At 34.8% G+C, this 17,228-nt stretch overlaps 1 protein-coding gene across 4 annotated transcripts in view; it reads right to left on the bottom strand.

The window, feature by feature from the left end:
* Positions 1-662: 662 nt before the first annotated feature.
* The window catches only part of LOC128995262 (transcription factor CP2-like protein 1), a 76,258-nt gene continuing 59,692 nt past the window's right edge, over positions 663-17,228 (bottom strand). For all 4 annotated transcript variants that reach the window (XM_054420218.1, XM_054420221.1, XM_054420219.1 and 1 more), the window contains 4 exons: positions 12,710-12,833; positions 6,527-6,720; positions 4,559-4,788; positions 663-3,385 (listed from right to left, as the gene is read on the bottom strand). In XM_054420218.1, coding sequence (XP_054276193.1) covers positions 3,336-3,385; positions 4,559-4,788; positions 6,527-6,720; positions 12,710-12,833 — 598 coding nt within the window. In that variant the 3' untranslated portion in view covers positions 663-3,335. The remainder of the gene's footprint in view (positions 3,386-4,558; positions 4,789-6,526; positions 6,721-12,709; positions 12,834-17,228) is intronic.

The raw sequence follows: 17,228 nt of genomic DNA, 5'->3' as shown, positions 1-17,228 counted from the left end.
GCTTGTGCCGTAGGAATTTCCAGTGCTCGCTGCTCGGGCTCTTCCTTGTTAGTATATTTCCGGCATAACATACTAGAGCTGAAAGCGCATGGTCGTCCCATAAGCAAGTTTGCTCTATACCTTACTTCTCTTAGGCAACGCACACCTAGGTATGTGTAGACGTTTGTAAGCAAAATGTTAGTAATTTTACTCTAATGTCAGGAGTACTAATCAGCCTTAGTATAATAAAGCAACACTTCAGTTTGTAGTGATCAATACAATTACAGAAATATTACCAAGTGGTCAGGGTTAGATCCATGGTGGAAGGAAAAAACATAGGTGTGCTATTCCCACATATTCTGACGTTCCTTGGATTGCAAACAAAAGATCACCTGATTGTAACTGTCAAATTAGTATATGTATTTGTTTTGATTTGGTTATTGTTTTTATTATTATAAAAACAATAACAATCATATCAAAACAAATACATACCAATTTGACAGTTACAATCAGGTGATTTTTTTTTTGCAATCCGAGTGACGTCAGAATATGTGGGAATAGCACACCTATGTTTTTTCCTTCCACCATGGGTTAGATCAGTGTAAAATATAACGATAAAGGAAGGTTTATTACTAGAGAAAGAGTGAGTAATGGGTTTGGGTAGTAATAGTAATACAACAACAAACAGGTAAACTATAAATTTATTAACAGCCAAGCAAATAATGATCTATTACACAAACTTAAAAAACAAGAAAGCAGCTGATTAAAAATTTACAAAAATCTAAATTCCTTTTACACAGCCTAAATTGATTCGTAGTAAAGCTCAGAATTTCTTATTTATTTAATTTTTCTACATTATTTCACAATTTCTCAAACTTCGGTGTTTATTAGTGTGGTAATTGACAAGTGATAAGTGACATTGACAATTTTAAACAAGACATAGTCGAGTAAACTGAAACTCATAATAAAGTCTTGTCACCTTGTTTTGTGTTGTTTCTAGAATTATGATAACACCGTTAACATTAACCAATAACACGTTAACCGTTAACAATGTTAAGCTATATAGATACATTTATATTCCATCAGATAACTATTTTCTGAAAACTAAGCCACTGTTACCTGCATACAAAAAATTCTAGGTGAAAATATGAACAGGCACTTTCGGTAAGCTTGAAATTTACTTGGCATGTTATTAACATTAAGAAATTTTATGATATTATATGTTACTTAAAGTTTTAAGAAGGCACTGTGATAGAAGCTGCATTTTCTAGATAAAAATTGGGGTGAAAATTAAATTAACTCTATATAAAAATCCGTATTTGTATCTAACTTAATTCAAACACATTAATGATTGAAAAGTGAAGAAACTAGTAGCTCTGAAACGTCCAAAGAATTTACTTAAATTTGTTCACAGGCTATGTTCAACCTGCACAAACTTAAAGGTACACATGGTAAAATTATATATGGCTTGTAATACACCTAGAGTATAGACCGGGGTACATTGACTACAAACTACCAACAAAATAAAATGCTTAAAACTAACGACAAATTACACAAAATATGCTTTTCCCTGCCTCAGACCAGACAGTCACCATGACAAAGATTTAAACTTCAACACCGAGTTATAAACATTCATAAACATAACATATGTTTCCTATTCTACTGAATAATATTGAGCTAAAATATATCCAAAGCAAGATTCTGAGATAATATATTAACCGTCTGTTTAATTGGCTATGCCAAATCTACCACTTTCCTGAGAAAAAATCCTCAACCTGAGTAATAAAACCCAGGTTTAATACATTGTATTTCTTACTTTCGCTACATTGTCGATACTCATCATCTTGAAGGTTATCTATGACTTAATATTTTAAGCTCTACACAAGCGATGTTTCCTAAGAACTATATTATATTGATGTTTTGTACTAAGGTAGGTAGAGACTAACCCGACAGATATTCAGGTGATAAAATATCAAGCTACTAGACAAGTTGGCTTCCTGCAGGAGGGGTGGGGAGATATTCTGTAACTACAGTATATTACTAACCTAAGCAATTCGACCTAAATACCCAGCTCGCTCCCCTTATACCTCTCACAAATTATATTCACCAAAATCAAAATTAACTCATCCCAAACAGTACTATTTCCAGTTGTCTAAGCCAACAACTTATGTTTGTGCAGATGTACTTATGGTAGGTTTATTAGTCAAATATACACAGCTACAACCTATATAACTCAACTTGTAAGACCCTTAGCCAGAAAACAAAGACAAAATGGACAGTAGCCTCTCAAGAACCCCTGAATCTTCCCACTAATTGTTAGAAATCTTTCTACTGTCAAGATAAGACACAATAAAATGGTTAATAACAACATGCAGATTAACACTTAGTAAACTATATAGTACTTTAACACCATGGTGAAAAAACATAGGTGTGCTAAACCCGTCATATGCTGACGTCACCCAGATTGTAAACAAAAAATCACCTGATTGTATTGCCATATAAGTGTATATTTGTTTTGATTTGATTGTTATTATTTATGCATTTTTTTTCTAAATGGTGAAAGGTGTTTGCAATCTGGGGGGATAGCACACCTATGTTTTTCCCTTCCACCATGGTACTTTAACAACGAAATAACAATAAATTCATCATATTGTATACATATTAAACAAAGTCTTAAATAAGTAAAACATTAAAAATCAATACAAAAAAAGCCATCACAGAACAAAAATTTTTAATTACTAAGAATGAAACGCCACAGTATTAAAGTAACAGAAATTCTGAATTTAACAGAATGCACTAAACTTGAACATATAAAAAATACAATGAACAATTTTTAAGAGAAAATGTAAAACAAAAAATTGTGTTACGCACAAAAACCAATTCCTGTACCTATACTATAAAAAAATCTGATAAAAATTGTTCGACAAAATATCTGTGATGCTCAAAATGTTGGATATGCATAAATTGTACAACACAACCCTAAACAAAAATGATTCTGGTTACAAACAAGCAATAAAATCTATCTACTTTAACATACTAGAAATCTGATTCATAAAATACATGTTAATATTAAAACTTCAATCAAATAAAAGCAAATACATCTCTAGCTCTAAACACTAACTATGCAAGCTATGAAGTGCACACCTTAATACAATGGGATAAAGTTATACACATTGACAACAATTATGGTCTACTATTTGCAAGTGCAAGATTGATTAAAACTCACAATGTGAAAAGCCATAGAGCATGCAGGCGGAATGGAAACTAAAGACATTTTTGAAAACTTCTGTCCTTTGTTTGTATTGTTAGGGTTACATTAATCACTTGAAGGCAAGTCATTTGTGAGGCAAGACAATTCAGAGGGGAGGAGGTTTCAGCAACAAACACAGCCCTTCTCCAGACTGATCTGAAACATTTAGAAACAATAAATAACTAAATAAATATTAGGATTTGTTGAAAAGTAATACTAGCTAGACACCTGAGAAATTCAGAATGCAGGGCCTAATAGATACACAATAACACAATAAATAAAACAAAACACTGATGTGTCCTCCTGGTGTAGATTTCTTCACAGAGAATGTTTCTCTCTATTATCTCAGGTAAGCTCGCTGAACTCTATTCAACTCAACTCAACAAAAGAATGAATACTAATTAGATAGTGGTCAAATAAAATAAAACTGAATGTGTCTTCCTATTAACGGCGAGCATCACAAAATAAAATAGTCCCTTTAGTAATACATTTTTGTAACGTCACCTGAACTGTTAGACACAGCGAGTGAAAAAACGCTGATCGAGTTGTCTTATTATGACACATATTTCGTAGGTAATAGGTGACAAAAATAATGGTATTACTTCAAATATTACCAAAAAGCTAAGGAGTAAGGAAGGAACGTTCCTGACTATTATCTCAAGGCAACGGAATTTCCCTACTCTATTGTAGGTCATCTATGTTGCCTTAAGATGGCTCGAAATTGGAGCAGAAACCAGTTTACAGTAGATTCCCTCTTATCCGGACATTGTTTTAACCGGACTACACCCGGTAGAAGTGACATCTCTCCATCCGGATAATTTTTATCAGCACATCGGTTTAACCAAACTAGATTGGCAGGAAGTGGGTGGTACTGAATCGACTGTTCTCGTGGGAAAGATTTGAGATCAGTGATCACGTGTCTAATACAATGCTCTCCTAAATTTAAGTCAAATACTGTATACAGTATGCATTTAAAAGGTCCGATTTAACGAGTTTTCGGGGTCATCTGTTTAACCGGGAAAACTGTCATCCGGACTGGCCTCGGTCCCGAGGAGTCCGGATAAGAGGGAGTCTACTGTATATGGATTTCAAAGCGTACACTTTTTGAATAATCTTAAAAACAAAAATTGTTGGACATAGTTGTTTTAATATGTGTAAACAATTAACTTACGAATCATTATGGATCCTATCAATATATTGATTGTTGAGAAGAGTCCAAGTTTTTATTTCAAATTATTTCTCTTTTCAGGTTGGATCCAAAAGATTCAACCATGCATTGACAATCAGCCTATAGCTAGAGAATGAAAGATGCGTGTCAGCTTGTCTTACCAGATATAAGTTCAGTGGCAAAAGTGGCCTCGTCCTTGATGTTGCGCACAAGTTCATCGGTGACGAGTACGTGTATGCCGTTGGGTCCCTGCATGTACACCTGGGACAGCTGGGTTAGTGAGAGGCCGACCAGCGCAGCGGCCTTGGAGCACATCTCCCTACTGGACAAGGTAGCCAGGTACACTGCTTGGTACACCACTGGCGACTGTTGTACACACAGGTACACTGTCCTGCAAAACCAATGCTGGTTAACCCTTGTACCACAGTGGCGGCAACTCGTTGCAGGGCATTGAATTAAATGGGAGCTTTCAGATACAGCCACTAGTGGTTGGAACCATAATCGTGTCATTACCTGTTTTGGGGAAATGGTAAGTTTGCGTACGGAAACAGATACAAACATGTTTATTTTTTGGTAGGACGTGGAATGCTTTTATAAGCTCGTCAAATGACACTTTGGACATATGGAAATTTGGTGAAATTGCTTGCCAGTTGCCTGCACACCTTCAAGCAGGCAGTAACTGGCAGTACAATCTTCTGGCCAGTAACTAGCGACCACCAGTTGCAGACATTGATGGCCTTGTGAGAAAGAAACCTAGGTATGAGTAAAAAGCACAAAGAGATATCTGCGATCATACAGACTTGACCAAGACGGGGTTCTAGCCTTCAATGTACAGTGATTAACATTAGTTCTACCGTACTAACAACACCGGTCAATCTAAACAGCACTAGTATTTCTTGACTACCACATTTCAATACGGTAACTTCCAACTATTTTTGTTGAATCTATACTCGCATAGATAGTGTGAAGTGGAAGTTAAATGATGTTACTCTTTGTCAAACATATTATTATTTATAGCCAAAAAGTTAATACCTAATACACAGCTAAGATTTTATACAACTACTAAAACTATTTAGGCCTAATCTATTTTGGGTTAGAAGATGATTCTGGATAAATTACAATATGACATTTATTAGGCAGACTTGTTCAATATTTTGCACTACAACTATATACAGCAAATCTACTGGGTGCGAGTGCAAGAGCAATGTTTTAACTGATGAGTGTAGCGAGGCATTGAAATGGACTACAGTTGAACCTCTATAAGACGAATTTCAAGGGGTACGGGAAGAATTTGTACTATAGAGGTACTCTTAATAAAGAGGGTCGTTTTATCGAGGTTTAATGCTGCTGTTATTCTTCTTATAGAGGTTTCTCCTTGCTCCAAGGTTTTTCCAAACAATGACTGAGGAAGGAGGAGGGATGGGTGGGGGTTTCATGTTGAGACAAGCTTCTGTTTGTTTTGAAAACTACGTTGTACTATGGAGGTTAAGATTATGATAAATTCGTCTTATAGAGGTCACGTTCGTCTTGTAGAGGTTTTATGCTTAGAATATTCGTTGTATAGAGGTTAATCAGTCCTAGCCCATGTCACAAACAAATTCGTCTTATGGAGGGTTTTAACTTAAATACTACGTTGTATAGAGGTGTTTTTAGCATTGACCTATATGAAAGTGTCGAGGGGATTAAAAAAAATTTGTCTTACCGAGGAATTTGTTTTATTGAGGTTCGTAAAAACGAGGTTCAACTGTACTAACGTATTGCTATGAGCTATTTTATGTGTTAATTAAACCCAAAGAGAAGTATGGTACAGAGGAAACATTCAATAATACACTTAAATGTGTCTACTGTCTAGTACTTGGTGCTTGTGTTTAAGACAAATTCCTACACCCCCCCTCCCCATAATGTACTACAATGCTAACGGTGGGGAAGACCCTGTGCCTTGTGCAATAGGAATTTCTGCACAGTGCTTGCCGTTTGGGCTCTTTCATGATCGCCACAAGTATATTTTTGGCCCAACATGTCATAGCTGAAAGCACACTATCTAACCTTAATTCCTCTGTACCTTATTTGTCTTAGATCAGCAGGTGAACTAAAAGAATGGAAAACAGAAGTGTCACCGAGTAGCTTACTTTGCTCTGGGATGAAGAGCATTAAAGAGACGGATGCCGTCAGCCAAGCCGCATATCTGGATAAGGTCATCACGGGAGAGCCGCATGAGGTCTGCTCCGGAGAAGCTGGCGAATGTGTGCAGATACGCAGCAAATCTGTTGGTCTGTAGCCATGTCATAGTCTGTTGAGGTGAGGCAGATCCTACCAGGCCTCCCTGCAACACGAGCAAAGTCATTATAAAACTGGCTTTTGTCTCCTGTAGATACAATAGCGTTACAAACACCAACGTGGAAAGCGCTATTCAAGAGGTAGAGCACGGGACTTTGGTTCTTAGACCCCTTGTTTGAATTTTGCCAACCATCAATGGATTTTATTTAAGTAATAATACTGCGACCCCCTAGGCCAAAGGCCTAGCCTGTGCTTAACGATTCCGAGCTGGAGACTAGCTTCCTTGGGTGTGAGGGAAGGTGAGTCAGAGACATAAAATGTATGGTACCGTAATTTACCAGATTAATAGTTGCATTAATAATGAGTTCACTTAAACAGAAAAAAAACTGAAGTTCCAACCTACTAAATCATTTAACCACAAAACTTATTTGCCAATGACATTAAATTTCACATTTCTAAACCATTTTGAAGAACTAAAACAACATAATTTATTGAAGCATAGTTGCACGCTTAGTGGTTAAATGAAAAAGTAAAATATTAAATGTAAAATTCCCATGTTGTTCTTTTAGAAAATAAGTACATTGTTGTAGTTTGCTTGTTTATGGATTTTTGATGAAATTTGGCAAGTATTTGTTTCATCATATACTATTATTAATAGGCCTATTTCATAAAAAAAAAACACTTTTCCCATTTCAGCATCAGCTAACCTAAGTACTCACAAAACCTATGTTATTTTAAAATGAATAAATTTGATATTTATAGGGAAATATTTTAATGAACATTTAATCAGGCAAATAGAAATCAGCTTAGTCTGCAGGTTTGCTGCAACAGGAGAATTATTTTAAATGTTTGTGATTGGTTTTTGTAGTACATTTTGAACATAAAGTGTTAAATATTTCATAGGGAAGAGTATAATATTTTAAAGATACAGTGTAAGAATTTAAAGGCCTAAGTACATCAAGAAGAATGACATCAGTGTTTTTGCGTAGTTTTCAATTGGAACTAGACTAAATTTTAATTTTAAAAATATACAAAATAAACTATGCAGGTATATTAGTTAATTTTATGTCTTGGTGAGAACTGCATTACTATATTTAACCAATGCAATACAATAACTTCACAACTTAACGCAATTGTAAATGATGCAACAAAGTTGCAACAGAGAGGAGATATCATCTGGTTCAGTTAAAACTGGTTTTGATTCATTTAGAAAGGTTCATTAGTCTAACACATTTAACTGCTTAACTCAGCCAATAAACACAAAGACTGCAAAGAAGTCTCGCCCGAGTATTACAAATAAAATAAGTTATAAATTTACTTTGTAAAAAACAATTTCTCAAAGAACTTTACAAATTTAACAAAAGGACCACCAACCACATAAGTCATAAGTATTTCATTGCACAACATTCTTCATTGCAAAGGCAATGGTGAACCGCATGGTCAATTGATAAGTTAGAACAACTAAAACTTAAAAGTTACAACAAAATAAAACAAGACAATTGAGACAAAATTAGCAATTTATCTGATTTTAGTGGATTTTAACAAATTAAAAACAATTTGGAAGAAGATCTTGAAGCAGTGTCAGAGACAAAACAATAAAAAATCTGAGTCATATTTTACATAAACTAATGGCCAATTAATGTCATAGTCCTTTATAAATGAAAGCAGTTTTACATGTCGAAGTCATATGTTGTCTACCTTACTCAATTTTCTAGCCAGACTGCCCATCAGTGAGATAAACATGAAACCATAAAACTAAAACACGCAGAAATGATTGATGTATCGTGACTGCACAAGTAAACAGAAACATTATACTAGACTGTCAAATGAAGCTGTCAAGAGGTGTGATAAGCTAACTGATAACACTTGGCCAGGTGAGCTGTGTCTGGTTATCACCAGTATTGCCTTGTACAATGTACGCAACCTATAAATATCAGTCCTCACCTTCAGGCTAAACAGATGCAATTATCTATTTAGCATAACAAGTGCCGCAGCTATGCGAATTTCCATTTGCCTGATTGGATTTTTCTTAAATATTTCCTTAACCTTGTCATATTTATTTCCAAATTAAAACATTATATTTCACTAAGGTATATGCTACAGAAAAGGTAAAAAGTGTTTTTTTTTAACCAAATGTTAATAGTACTAGCTGTTTCCAGTTAATAATCTTAACTTATTTCAATATATTAAACAAATTTAAATAACCTTTAAACTTTTAACTTATCACTACTAAAAAAAAATCAAACTTTTAAGAGCTAAACTTTTAATTACAATAAATAAAAATGTTAAGCTCGATACTGTTTTAATAAAGGTTCTAACAGAGTAGGCTTACAGAATTCTGTCTGACAGACCAGTTAAAATTGTCATCTTACTTTTAAAATGTTAAATGAGAAACTCTTCCCATACTATGTTTTTTGTTAACACTCTAACGTCTTTAGCCAGATGACTTTGGTTTCGTTGTTCTTTAACCATTATTTTTAGATCATCAAAAGTGCGACATCTTGACATTGCTACGTATAATGCCCCATGCTGAAAGTAGGGCTCTTTCATATAAAGACCAACTTTTTCAAGTGTCTCTCCTTGACTTTTTGTAATGGTCATGGCAAAAGCGACTCAACAAGGGAACTGTCGACGTTTGAATTTTAGGGGAAAAATTCCTGATGGTTCTAAACTTAATTGGGACAGTAACACTTGTTTTCCAGCCGAACTTTCAGTAATAATTTCAAGATCAGGACTTTGTTATTAATCTCTTTACCATTAATCTGGTTCCATTAACCAGTCCTTTTTGTGGATTTAAATTCCTTAGTAAAATTACAATTACAGTACACCTTTTTAAAGGCATAATTTGTGAGGAGGTAAACCTCTTGGTGCTAAAGTGTGAAGAAATTCACCAGCTACATGTAACTGGTCCCCCTCTTCTTGAATCAATGTGGCCACTGAGTAGTAAACTCGACTGTCATTATTTAGATGCTCAACTATTTTATTATTTATTTCGTCACAATGTTCATTCTTTGGTGAAATTATTGCATGATTTTTTGTATTTTTAAAAGCATCTTCAGAGAATCCTTCACTGAAGATTTTGTCAATGATATTTTCATTCACAATACATTGTGGTGGAAGACGTATCAATGAATCACCAAGATCATTATGATAGCTCTCATAGCCATTCCCTATTCGTAAAAGATATTCAGCAAATATTGATTCGCTTGGATTAGCTCTCATGTTTTTAGCAAGTGAATTTTTTTTAAACATTGGCCATAAAGGTGATCTATTTATTTCATCATTGTATTTGAAAGTAAACTGATAAATAAACAGAAAAATTAAATATTAAAATGACATAAGGGAAAGAGGTTATTTTTATGAAGACAGATGTTTTTAAAAGGAAATGATTGTTTGATAAACTTAACTAAATTTTCACTTATATACCTAATTAAAAATACATGGAAACTTTAAAGTCCAGTGGGGCGAAGCACATTGAACTGAGCGTGACAAAAATTATTCCATGACTTCTGCAGATAATTCCCTTTAATTTGACACATCAATCATCAAAATCGGTTAATAAATTAAAGAGTTTTGCTATGCACAAGAAATTCCTTACGGAATTAGAATAATAGAAGATAATAAAATAAAATAAATAAATTTGCCCTAATAGATCAACAATAACCATAAGCAAACTACAACAATTTTCAGTTTCTCCATACGAATAACATGGGGATTTTAAATGTGTGGTTTTAGCGAATTTCCCTATAGAGAAGTAGCTATTACCGTAGGTCTCATGGTAAGACCTAAGCCCGGGACCGATTTACTTTTTCATTTTGATGTCCCCAGAGGCCAAAAACACCATTCGTTCAAATTGTTATATATCTATATATATATATTAATAAATGAAATAAATAATTAAACATTTAGTACCCTTTTTTAAGTTATTAATTTATTGAATAAACTTACATGTTTCGGCTCTTAGGCCATGATCACAGTTATGAACAAAAAAATTTTTTTTTTTTCATAACTAATAAACAATAGTCAACTATTATTACAGGACGAATGAATCAGCCTACTGTTGTTTGAGAGGTCAAGATTGAATTTTTTCGACAATCATATTCTTCAGGATTTGAACCTGAATTCCCAGAGCCGGAGTTCCGCTTTTAACACGAGACCAGTCTTGCTCAGGTCTCTGTAACTAAAGAGAACAGTCTCTGTATTAAACACTGTATGATGGAACCTGTCTCCTGACCTTTCCTCTTCCTAGGGATTGGCCAATTGCTAAGGCCTAGGCCAGCCCGAGGTAGATAAAGGGCCAGGAGACAGGTTCCATCATACAGAACAGACTATAGGGATCTCTCATCAACACCTTTTGCTATACTAATCTTTGGTGCTAAAAACCACACCAATAATTAGACTGTTATAATTTACCTATTAGGCTAGTCTATTCTACTTCCACATTATTTCAAAGAATATTGCAAAATCTTAATTTTTTTAAAATTCAAAGCTAAAATTACTACATATTTAAAATAAAAACACATAATTCATTCAAACACAGTGTAAAATTAATTCAATAATGAAAGCAATCCAGCAAATAGAAACATTCAAAAAACCTTAAAATCTCTTAACATAATTTAATCTCGTCTCTTCTCTTCATGATGTAATTGAAAACTGCAATATTTTGTAGCAAATGTAATTCTTGCAGGTTAATAACAGATGGCACCGACACAAGGTCAAGTAAACTGGTTTAAACTGCACCACTCTAGCTTTACAATGTAAGAGCACTGTCTTTGGGAAAGAAATGATTAATAAACAATAGTCAACTATTATTACAGGACGAATGAATCAGCCTACTGTTGTTTGAGAGGTCAAGATTGAATTTTTTCGACAATCATATTCTTCAGTTGTTTTTTTTCTGTCAACTTGTCAAATTTAATGACAAGCAAGCAGTAAAATGTTTACAAAATCTTACTTAATTTTTCTTACTGAGTTTGTAAAAAACCGATTTAATTTTTCAATCATAAAAATCCTTTAACTTGTAAACCATTGCCTTTAGAGCAGAAAATACTGCCAAAGAATATGCTTCAAGTTATAAAATCTAACTTAATCGAGAAAACAAAGAACAGAGATCCTATTGAAACCCACCCAATTTGAAAGAACTTTTAAAAATGTCGTCACATTGATAGACCATTAGAAGTAGGGGCAAAAACCAACTGAAAGGAATAAGGTTATATTATAAATTAAAATTATAGTTATTTGTCAACTATAAATTTAAAAAAAATTGGGAGTCACAGAGGGGGTTGGTTACTCCTACTAATTAAAAGTCATGAGTTCTTTATTCCAAAATACTCCCTGCCACTGATTGTAGGCTCACAGTCTGACCCCATTAGTCATTGAGGCATGCCACTGTCAGTCAGCTTGGGATGAGAATAGTCGCATCAAGTTTGACTTTAATTGGATAAACGGCTGTCAGAGACCAGACATTTGTTTGGAGGCTTGACTTTGTTCTTAACTGCTTACACAAATACTTGAAAAATCAATGGCCTAAGACTAATATTTCTAAGAAAAGCCTTTATAGAGAGTAGGACTTAGGTTTAATTTTTTCCAAACAATTACCTCGTGGATTCCTTTAAAACGCTTACATTAAACAGGTTCTGATACCAATCTTGTGTATTATCTGATTTTTTAGCTGTACTCGGTAGGTACATTGTCCTACATATTCCAACAAACACCAGTTACACTACATCAATTTGTTTTAAAAAGTTACGATTTTACGAGAATTGTTGATTTTTCTGTGCAATATCTACAAATTTTGACATCTCATGCTTGAGCAAGAAGATTGTTAACACTTTTTTTCCTTGTCTGAACTGCGTCTAGTCGTAAATTTTCCAGTACGGGAACGCTTACTATTTCTTGGAGAAAACATGGGTCGCCAATAAATATAACTTAGCCTATTGGAGTTTTGGAAAAATGCATTATTCCTTCTCCATTACACCACTGAGTACACCTTTTAGATTATGTAGACTATTACTGTGGACTACAGACACACGTACCTGCACAGTGTCATTGTTCTGAGGTCTATCAGCAAGGGCTGGCATAGGAGGTGTGTGGGACGTCTTGATCATCTGTATATCACCGGACCCTTGCGGCTTAACATTGCTGGTCTGCAGTGCCCCTCTGAAACACATGTACAGTGTTGCAAAAACTAGGCCTAGATGATTAATTCCTAAGACAATACTGGATCCAGCTATCATTGATCATTGGTCTTATGATCTTCACTAAAACCAATTACTGGTCTCAGTCCAATAATTTACACCCAACCCATTGATAGTATGAATAGGTAGGTATAGCACAATTACATTTTTGTAGCCTACAATGATAGTAGGCCTACAGCTACAGGGTTGAGTTAACTACGGTACTAAAAACTGTGACTGTTAAACAATCAATAAATGTATTGTTTTGGAATTTGAGTGTGCAGATGTACATAAAATCCTAGTTCTTCAAAAATATAATGGGCTTACAGACCAAGATAAATGATTCAAATTATGTTTGCATGTTTTCTTAGGCAAATCGCAAACCCTTTGCTGAAACCAGGTCATACACTTAAGTGTCTTCAAGGAACTGAAGACGAAAAGTGACATAAAAACATGCTCAATTGGAAGCACCTTTCGTTCACAAAGATTCTACACCTTCTAAGCTGCCTGCTTTTATTTTAAGTAGCCTACAGGCCTCGGACAAGCTTTGTCTCGGACAGATGAACACATGAGTTAATACACCAGACCTGAAAACCTTCAATCTACAAGTTCAGTCTCCTGGCCGGGGAGACATAGGTAGCTTTTAGAATACTCGGCCAATGCTCAACCACACTAAGAACAATGGTCAAAACAAATCCAATTCAGTTAAGTTACTGTATTCTAATCTTGACTCTTAATATTAGGTTTCAGGTAGAACTTAACTCCTAGTTAGTTTTAGAATTTTTTGCTGCATTCAAATACTCCTAACCACAAAGTGGAAGTTTTGTCTAATCTCTTAGTGGTCGTTTAAGGGTTAAAGATTTCTAGGGGTTGTCACCTCTATACCAGGCCTATAGGCAAATCGTTGGTCAAAACAAAGAAGTTAGGCCTAAATAGACCTGGGTTACAATTAATTGTTTTTACCTACCGGTATTTATTTTTAAGAGGCCTACTATGCCAGTTTTGATTTCATAAAGAAATTACTTGCCACTTTCAGCTTATTCATAGATGACATTTTTTACGAGTTCACAGTCTAACAAGCTGAGTTATTTTGCTGCTCAAATAAATTAATAGCCTTGGTTTTACTGGTTTGTAAACCTACACTAATAAAAGAGCAAGGTGTCGAGATTAGTTAGTAATCATTAAACATAATAACTTCTAAACCTAGGCCTGTATCTCTTTAACTTAAATATCAATTTTAGTGATTCAACCTTATTTATATCTTTCTTGTCTTACTTAGCTTGTGCCTAAGTTACTATATTCCTTTTCCTCCGTTAATTACTTAACTTAGATGTTTACAAAATATTCAGATTGAAAATAGGCTATTAATGGTTGTATGATAACATTCGGCCCAACTACGAAAACTATCACCCATGCACTTTAGTAAAAACTGACCTTACTGTTTGTATGTTATGGAGGGTTTAGTTTTAGCGAATTTCCCATATAGGGAATAAGCTATTACCGTAGTACTCATGGTAAGACCTAGACGCGGGACCGATTTTTTTTTTCGTTTTGAGGTCCCTAGAGGACAAAAACACCATCCGTTCAAATTCATATATATATATATATATATATATATATATATATTTATATATTTACATATTTATATATATATATATATATATATATATATGTGTCCGTCAGCACGATAACTCAAGCAAAAATGATCCGATTTTGATGAAATTTGGTACAAACGTGTAAACCTACGTTTATTCGAAGGAGTTCGCGATCCAGCATGATCGGACCATGGGAACGGGTGTTTACGGGGGGTTTTATGGGGTAAAAATAGGTTTTTGCCATTTTTGACCCAAAAAACTTAAAATTTTGCAATTTATTTCCAAACCATTTTGTAGAGCTTAAAAAAACAAATAATTTAGTATATTAAAGCGTTATTATGCGCCTAACGGTTACGGAGAAAATTCAAAAAAATTGTAAATTTAAAATTCCCATGTTATTCTTATGGAGAATAAGTAAACTGTTGTAGTTTGCTTGTTTATGAACATATTTTGATCAAATTTGGAAAATGTTTTTATTTCTTACTAACTATTAACATTTTACAAAAAAAAAAAACAATTTTACCCTCCCTGATGCAGCAAACCTAAGTACTTGTTAAACTAATTCTATTTAAATCGGGAATAAATGTTATATTTTTAAGTAGACATTTAAGTGTAAATCCAATCAGTCAAATGGAAATTCGCTTAGTCTGCAGGTTTGCTGCGGCGGGGGTATTATTTCTATTCTTAGTTAGGCCTACTGATGCGTACATTTTGTGACACTCTGACCGGATAGGTAGCTGAGTGATTAAAGTGCTCGCCTGACAATCAAAAGGTAACCGGTTTGATACCGAGAAGTCAGTAGCTTTTTGATGGTTTAATACTGGACCCAGCTGGTCCTCACAATTGACATTTAAATTAAATAATCCCGACTGATGAAACAGCTGATCTTAGTCCTAAAGCCTACAGATCATCTCACATCATTAAATACTCATCCTTCACTCATATTTGGGTTAAAATACGCACCTTAGTATCCCCATCTCAAAATGATTATGAGAGATGGCCCTAACACAGATAGTCAGTGCGAAATAAAGATAACCAACTAACTTATTAAACCTCGTGAATATGACTTATTAAACCACTTGTAAGTTAAGTCTGATAACTTAGGCCTACAGACTTGTTTAAGGTAGGCTAAGAAAAACTAACTTAATACACAGAGTGTGAAAACAAACTTACATGAGCATTGCTTGTAGATTTTGTCGGAAATGTGGACGACCATTGAGAAATTTCGAACGACGGCATATAACCTGATTTTTGTTTCTACTCCATGCAACTCCAACGCGCTTGGAAACAAATCCCCGGTGCCGCTGATTACTTGAAGGACACATAACATGAAAGAATTTAGCAGACACTTCAATATCTGCCACAGTCATTGTTAATGTGTGAATCAATAATAGCATCGTTTTACCGACTTTTCACTCAAAGGAACGTTTTAATTCACTTTATCACTAAACAACGAGTAACTTAAGTAAGTTAGCTTACGTTGTTAGTTGGTGTACTTCCAAGTCCTAGGATGTAGTAATACGGAGCTCACGGTTCAGTTAACTTATTTTATAAGTTAGACAAATTCCTTTGTTAAGTTACAACAAAGAAATTCATTACAACATTACAAGGCATTTTCTTTCCTAAGTTAGTTAATCAACAGTCCTGCGATTCACTCAGAGGTAAATAAATAGGCAATATTTAACCTTAACACTGTTAGGTGTCACATTTTTTGGCCTTTAACTGGAGAAATCTTTCACATTTTTAATCCTTGAATGCTTATCTCATCGACTTTGAAATGTTTAAGTTAGCAACACATGGCAACAATAAGTTGAGAACAGAGTTGATCTTTGGCCTAACTAAATAGACAATTGTGTAGCCTAGCCTAGACTCACATCAAAGGCCTACAAATATGTAAAATTGCGTGTATCTTATTGGTTTATTTAGCCTTTGATATATTATGTCAAACCTGCAGCATGTCGGTACCTAGGGCCTAGTACACCAAAGGGCCCAATTCTTTTTAAAGCCGGTAATACATATTTCCTGACCAAGTGCTGGTCGTCAGCTAATGAAATGGTCCTGCAGCAGTAAAAGGGCGCTGTTTGCAAACACTGAGCGATCTTTCTGAGTAACGAACCGCAATCGAGCCACCATTCCCGTCGCGGATTGTTCACTTTGAGTGCACTTGTAAACAACGCAGTGGCAGAAACAAAATATTGGCTGTGAATCTGCCGTGATCGAGTTCTACCGTTCATTGACATGTACAGTCTGCACTACGTTCACTCACGCACTTACGTAAACGTCGTGATACGAATATCGGGCGGAGAAGGAACTAAGGGCTCGATAAAACACAAACACTGCGTATACATTAGCTTAAATAGCGAACGAACACAAACGCATAGTTCACAACAGCACAATTCCGAGGTTATAACTAGAACTGGTGCGATCTGGTTTGCACTGCACTGCCACTCAGCTGCTTCCAAGTTCCAACACATATGACCTCAGCTCACAACTTCGGCTATATCCGGTTACATTCGGAGAGATTCGTTGTAGTCTCAGTCTGTGACGTAGCACATTGTTGCACTCTTTCTTGCACAAAGCCGTGCTCTTCTTGTACTGTACTATAAATAACTTGCGGACATTGTGCAATTCCCTTAACTCGGTGCTCTCTTTCAATGTTACGTTAAATGCCTACATTTTCCTAGTAACAATACGGCACAGTATTTATTAAATGTTTTTATTTGATCTTCCAAGCACCAATTACAATGAATTATTATCATAATTATACAACTAGGCACAAGATG

This window comes from Macrosteles quadrilineatus, unplaced genomic scaffold (assembly GCF_028750875.1).
Source record: "Macrosteles quadrilineatus isolate MER2022 unplaced genomic scaffold, UCM_ALF_1.0 Scaffold_5__1_contigs__length_97177068, whole genome shotgun sequence".
In the NCBI taxonomy this organism is placed as follows: Eukaryota; Metazoa; Arthropoda; class Insecta; order Hemiptera; family Cicadellidae; genus Macrosteles; species Macrosteles quadrilineatus.
This window is presented reverse-complemented; position numbering and strand designations above follow the sequence as displayed.